At 40.6% G+C, this 7,049-nt stretch overlaps 1 protein-coding gene across 1 annotated transcript in view; it reads right to left on the bottom strand.

Moving 5' to 3' along the window:
• Positions 1-2,366, bottom strand: part of LOC107295393 (ATP-binding cassette sub-family G member 2) — a 27,030-nt gene extending 24,664 nt beyond the window's left edge. Inside the window, exons 1-3 of the mRNA XM_029285838.1 lie at positions 2,307-2,366; positions 1,759-1,873; positions 721-873 (exon numbers count right to left, since the gene is read on the bottom strand). Of these exons, the coding sequence (XP_029141671.1) occupies positions 721-873; positions 1,759-1,873; positions 2,307-2,359 (321 nt within the window). The 5' untranslated portion in view covers positions 2,360-2,366. The remainder of the gene's footprint in view (positions 1-720; positions 874-1,758; positions 1,874-2,306) is intronic.
• Between the last annotated feature and the right edge of the window lie 4,683 nt (positions 2,367-7,049).

Raw genomic sequence — 7,049 nt, 5'->3', positions numbered from 1 at the left:
TTGCTGGAATTGGGTATGTCTAGTTTAACGAAAAGAAGGACGAGGGGGGACAAACAGCGCCTGAAGGCAGGACAAGAAGCAACGGATGGAAACTAGTCAAGGAGAGAAGCAACCTAGAACTAAGGAGAAACTTCCTGACAATTAGAACAATTAACCAATGGAACAACCTGCCTCCAGAAGCGGTGAATGCTCCAACTCTGGAAGTTTTTAAGAAGAGACTGGACAGCCATTTGTCCAAAATGGTATGGGGTTTCCTGCCTGAGCAAGGGGTTGGACTAGATGACCTCCAAGATCCCTTCCAACTTTATTATTGTTGTTATTATTATTGTTGTTGTTGTTGTTATTATTATTATTATTATATGAGGTTGGATGAACAAAGGGAGTTTCCATCAATTTAAGATAGTCCACCTTATAGGTCCCATGTTGTTGTTGTTGTTGTTGTTGTTGTTGTTATTATTATTATTATTATTATTATTATTATTATATAATAGAGTAATACTAATGGACTAAACTTTCTCTCATTTTCGGATTAGATCAAAGGTGGGCAAACACCAATCTGCAGCTTACATGCAACCCCAGACATATTTTTGTGGATTCCAGAAACAAAACCGCTCTTTGTAGATAGTGATTTCGTACCATTCTTTATAGACATAACTATTTACAACACTAAATGTTGGTATCCCTTGGGATTAAAAACTATACTAATGAATGTATAGCTACCTTAGTATCTGCCACTTTAGCCAAATCCAGTTCCTTGAGAACCTGTTCAACCCTCTGCTTCTTTTCATATTTGCTCGTAGATAAAGGTAGCCGAAGGGCTGCTGAAAACATTAAATTTTCTCTGACTGTCAAGGTCCCCATCACTATGTCATCCTTAGAGATTAAAAAAACAACTGGACATTTTCATTTGAACATTAGACTTGCTAAGACTGCTATTGTACAATCATTATTAGACACTCGGAGAGTGTATTGAGCATTCACAGAATTATATTTATGTTCTACACCTATGTTCCTTTAAAAACCTCTCAAAACATCACACCATATATAGGATTTTCCAAGACTTCCATCCCTCACCCCAGGTGTACAGGTAGACCTCGAATTACAACCACAATTGAGCCCAAAATTTCTGTTGCTAAGTAAGACAGTTGTTACATTAATTTTGTCCCATTTTATGGCCCTTCTTGCCACAGTTGTTAAGTGAATCACTGCAGTTGTGAAATTAGTAACACCGTTGTTAAATGAATCTAGTTGCCCTGTTAACTTTGCTTCTCAGAAGATCGCAAAAAATAAACATTCCTGGGACACTGCAGCTGTCATAAATATGAGTCAGTTTCTAAGTGTGTGAATTTGATCACGTGACCATGGGGATGCTACAACGCTTGTAAGTGTGAAAAACAGTCATAAGCCATTTTTTCAGTGCCATTGTCATTTTAAACAGTCACTAAATGAACTATTGTAAGTCGAGGATTACCTGTATTCATTTCTAGTTTTACAACCCCTGAAATTAGATTTAATTTCCTCTTCCTGTTTAGTTGTTCAGCATGTGTATATTTTTGTAAAAATTTTTTTACAATATTCTACATTAGATTATACAATATAAGCACAGAAGATATTGGAATGTGTTCCTGAAGCAAACCATTCTATTTGGCTAATTTATCATAAATAAATAGGAGTCACTGAGAAATGAAAAGGGGTTCTATACTTTACCCTGGGTGGAAAATAAAATAGGTGGATTATACATAGCAACAAAAGGCTTACCTGTACTACATATCCAGACATACATTTAAATTGTGTTGGCAAGCCCATGCCATCTAATAAAATATCCCCAGACAGCCCTTTGGGGTCTTTCCTTGTAGATAAAATGTCCAATAGCCTAAAAGAAAAATAAAACCCATTTCAATTGAAATTACTGAGCTCTACATTTCAGGAACACATCAATTGGAGCTTTACAATCATTCAAAATCATAATTTATCTGTGCGTGCACACACAGGAGAAACAGGTGCTTTCAAAACAGCTACATAAGCCCGAGAAATACGAAGTTGTTTTAACTGTTAAAGAATGCAAATGTTCAAAAGTCTTGTAAAATTCAAACTTGGATTGAAATTCTAAAACTTATGAAGAACAGTTGCAGGAATTGGGTATGTCTAGTTTAATGAAAAGGATTAGGGGTGACACGACAGTGTTCCAATATTTGAGAGGCTGCCATAAAGAAGAGGGGATCACCTATTCTCCAAACCACCTGAGGGCAATATACATTTAATTGGATTATAAAATAGGGCTTTTGTGTCATTATTTTAATACTTACGAAGATTTGCCACAGCCAGTGGGTCCTAAAATTGCATTAAGACCAGGTTTCATGACACCACTGTAAAATAAAAATAGTTTGTTACTCTTGAGATGTTTACTGTATATGTATTTTACTAACTACACATTTTGCTTTGTTATTCTAGATACATGGGCAAATAACATTATGTGACTATTATCTACAAGCTTCTCATCATTTGAGTTGATTACTTTCATCAGTTTCAAAGCTGCTTCTAAGTACCCATTGAGTGGTTTTTCAGCATTACTGAGATTCATTGAGGACAATCAGAGGTACAAATGCATATCAAAGAATGGTTGCTGGAATTGGGTGTATGTAGTTTAATGAAAAGAAGGACTAGGGGGGTGACACAATAGCAGTGTTCCAATATCTCAGGGGTTGCCATAAAGAAGATGGAATCAACCCATTTTCCAAAGTACTTGAAAGAGGACTAGAAGCAATGGGTGGAAGCTAATTAAGGAGAGAAGCAACCTAGAACTAAAGAGAAACTTCCTGACAGCTAGGACAATGAATCAGTGGAACGACTTGCCTCCAGAAGTTGTAGATGCTCCAACACTGAAAGTTTTTAAGAAGAGACTGGACAACCATTTCTTTGAAATAGTATAGGGTTTCCTTCCAGAGCAGGGTATTGGACTAGAACAGGGCTTTTCAACCAGTGGTACGGGTACCACCTGTGGTACATTGGCACCTGGCAGGTGGTACGCGACCATCCTAGAAAAGTAGCAGGGGAGGGGAATGAGCTGAAACGGTGGCAGCACCGCACAAGCCTGAGCGAGAGATGGCTGGAGCTGCAGGGCTGTCAGGGCTCAGCAGGAGCGCCAGGATCAGTGCTTCGGGGCTGTCAGGGCTCAGTGGAAGTGCCAGGATCAGCGCCAGGCTCCAGTTGAAGAAGCACCAATCATCTGGAAAGCAGCACTGATCCTGGCACTTCTGCTGAGCCCAGAAGAAGCGCTGATCAGCTGGAATGTTGCAGCATCTCCAGGGTCTTGCGATTTACATTCAGATGCTTGGCAACTGATTCATATTTATGATGGTCACAGTGTCCCAGGGTCATGTGAAGTGACCAAAACCTGCTGCAACCACCCAGCAGACGGGGGGGGGATAAAAACCAAACACCCCCCCCCACTCCACCCCTGCTGCCAATCCTCAACAGAATTGCTCACAACAATGAAAACCTCGGACAGGAGGAAGAGTGCCGCCGGGCAGGCAGGCAGGTGTCTTGCTCGGCTGTGGCTTGGGGGGCACTTTTTTCAGTGCCATTGTAACTTCGAACAGTCACTAAGCAAACTGTTGTAAGTCGAGGACTACCTGTACTTCATCACTTTTTTCCTTTTTTTTGTTCAAGTTTTTGACACGTTGCTAGGCAACTGGTGGTACTCGGATATTGCCATATCCTAAAAGTGGTACAATGGGTGAAAAGGTTGAAAAGCCCTGGACTAGAAGACCTCCAAGGTCCCTTCCAATTTTGTTATTCTGTGATCCATGTATAGAGATGACAGAGAACTCTAAAGTTCAAACAACTCTTAAACAGTACCTAGGCTCTTACTAGTTTTGGCTGGATGTTAAAAGCCTAGATTAGCAGTTTGGTTTGTATTAAGATAGTAAGGATGGAATTGTGCACTGCTTCATAGTCTTCAAAGGTTCAAGCAAAACAATCCTTTGAAGCTTTTTAGGGTGCTGCAGAGCTCTTTCCCTCATTTTTAAGCGCAAAGTGAAGCTGAGAGGAAGCATCAGAAGATACCTCTGCATATGCAAAGCTCCTATCATTGCCGGTCTGAGAAGACATGGTATTGGGAAGTGGTGGTTTAGAGAGGAAAAATGAAGCAAAATGGATACTTCACTTTACTACAGGGGACTGGGTGGCTTATTGAAGCAACTTCTAGGAGATTTTTCACTCAGACCTATTGATTGCAAGTGTCAGAAATGATAAAGAGGATTTGGCATTGCTTCATGGAGTGCCTCACTGTGGCGGCATATTGCACAAGTGAAGACAATGCCAGGTGAAAAGGGACTATCATAAATAAGTGTCCTTGAAACCCAATCTAGTTCTAGATCAGGGGTGGGCAACCTTGGCTCTTTTATGACTCGTGGACTTCAACTCCCAGAATTCCTGAGCCAGCCATGCTGAGGGGAAAGGGTTTCCAAGCTGAGCCAGGCTGGCTCAGGAATTCTGGGAGTTGAAGTCCACGAGTCATAAAAGAGCCAAGGTTGCCTACCCCTGTTCTACATGAATGAGAAAAGTGCCATGAGATTGTCATGAATCTGAATGATAATAAGAATTAAAAGGACTAATGGAGCTAAGTATACTCTTTCTCAAATTCCTTGGTGTGCACACACACACACGCACATACACACAGCCCTAGGGATGAACTATGACGAATTGACACTCTTTTCTATAGACCAGATAATATTATTCCAAATTACAAAGCTGTATGAAAATATGTCCAACCAATTTAAATTTGTCACTGGTAATCATTTCTCAAAATTCACACGTATAAAGGAATAAACCAGGACTGCATTCTGACTCTTCTTCTTTTTAACCGTTCTTTGAATTGTATAGTTTCAGGTTTGATCAAAAGTGAGTTACATGGCAACACATCAACAGCTCCATTGTGTCCCTGACATTAAAAAGGCTGGACAAATAATAAACAAACATTCCAAAAGTTCAATAATAATAACATTAAAAGGCCTGGCTCAAATAGTACATTTTTAAAGGAAACAATAAACCCCAATTGAATCTGATTTTGGGGAGGGAAGGGGCTACGTGTATATTTTCATGATATTTTTTTTGGCAGTGCTACAGAAATGGCTGGCCATTGTTTACTTCTGGAATGTCTTTCAAATATCCAAGAAGGCTTATAGTCAGGTGTATCTGCAGGATGTGCTCAAAGTTGTCAAGATGGCAGCCAGAATGGTATGGTGCAGGAGTAGCCAACCTTGGCTCTTTTATGACTCGTGGACTTCAACTCCCAGAATTCCTCAGCCAGCATGGCTCAGCATGGCTGGCTCAGGAATTATGGGAGTTGAAGTCCACGAATCATAAAAGAGCCAAGGTTGACTACCCCTGGTATGGTGTGATGGAAGCTCCGCCCCCAATAAAGCAGGCGGAGCTTCTATCATACTGTCGTAGCTGTCATTTTGGAACTTCCTGTTCTCCCATCCAAATCGTAATCAAGCCTGACCCTGCTTAGCTTCCCAGTCCAGACAAATTTAACCCACGGCACTCCACTAAGCCCCCTCCTCAGTTAAAACTTACCTGATATTGAACAAAATGTTTTTCTTAATTTCTTTTCGAAAGCCAAGATAGCCAGTCTTGAATTTCACAAAATAGGAAACATTGTAAAAGGTTATGATACTTCCTTCTATATTACTCATCTCGCTTAAGAAAGTAACTTTTCTCTTCGATATGTCAACTATACTTCTGTCAGGATCTTGAAAAAAACAGAAGGAATGATTGGAAACCTCATGGCAGGTCTAAAGAGAACAAGCTGGGAGAAGTAACAATACTCTATTGCCACAAAGAGTGGTGCTTCCAGGACTAAATCGCAAATCAAGACATACATTAGCATAGCTTTTAAAAGTAGGCCTCAAGTTACAACCACAGTTGGGACCGAAGCTTCCGTTGCTAAACGAGATGGATGTTAAGTAAGTCATGTCCAATTTTATCACTTTTTGCCATGGTTGTTAAGTGAATCACTGTAGGTGTTAAGTGAATCATGCGGTTGTTAACTAAGTTTGATTTCCCTGTTGACTTTGCTTATTGGATATCAGCTGGGAAGGTTGCAAATGGTAATCATGTAAAGCCGGGATGCTGCTGCAATCATTATAAATACATTAACAGTTGTCAAGCACCTGAATTTTGATCACATGACCTTGGGGAACTCTAGGATAGTCATAAGTGTGAGGACCAGTTGCAAGTCACTTTTTTCAACACCATCCTAACTTTGAACAGTCATTTCCATAACAACCGTCATGAACAGTTGTAAGACTAGGACTGCCTACCCAGGCAGTCCTCAACTTACCCAGGCAGTCCTCAACTTACAATTGTTCATTTAGTGACTGTTCGAAGTTACAGCAGCACTGAAAAATATGACATGACCATTTTTCACATTGGTCACTTGATCAAAATCCAGATACTTGGCAACCGATTCGTATTTATGACGGTTGCTGTTGTCCTTTTGCGACCTTTTAACAAGCAAAGTCAATGGAGGAGCTAGATTCGCTTAATGACTAGGTGATTCACTTAGCAACTGCAGCGATTCTCTTAACAACTGTAGCAAGAAAGGTCGTAAAATGGGGCAAAGCTCACTTAACAAATGTCTCAGGAACAGAAATTCTGGGCTCAGCTGTGGACTACTTTTATACACTTTGGGGACACGGAGGCTTGTGATCATTAGCAAGCAACAAGCAAAAAGCAATAAAATATTCACAGCCCTGGTACTGAAGGCGGGTTCATTACTAAAATACTGCAGCCCTTGCCCTTCTGTCCCTAACTGATAAGGCTGATAATTAAGTATGCAGAACTTTCTAGCTAATTAATCTGCAACAACAAAGGGGAGGTAACCCTGAATCAGCCGCTGGCCTGGTAGCGTTCCTCGATAAGGCTACCCTGTACCCTTCCTGGAATTTTAGGTCAAGGATGAGGCCCAAAGAGAAAACATCTAAGAACAGAAGTGAGACAAATGAAAGGGGGGGGAAGGTTCAACAAAATGGAGCTGCTCTGGC

The sequence above is a fragment of the Protobothrops mucrosquamatus genome, unplaced genomic scaffold (genome assembly GCF_001527695.2).
Source record: "Protobothrops mucrosquamatus isolate PMUCROS unplaced genomic scaffold, P.Mucros_1.0 scaffold2328, whole genome shotgun sequence".
NCBI lineage: Eukaryota > Metazoa > Chordata > Lepidosauria > Squamata > Viperidae > Protobothrops > Protobothrops mucrosquamatus.
This window is presented reverse-complemented; position numbering and strand designations above follow the sequence as displayed.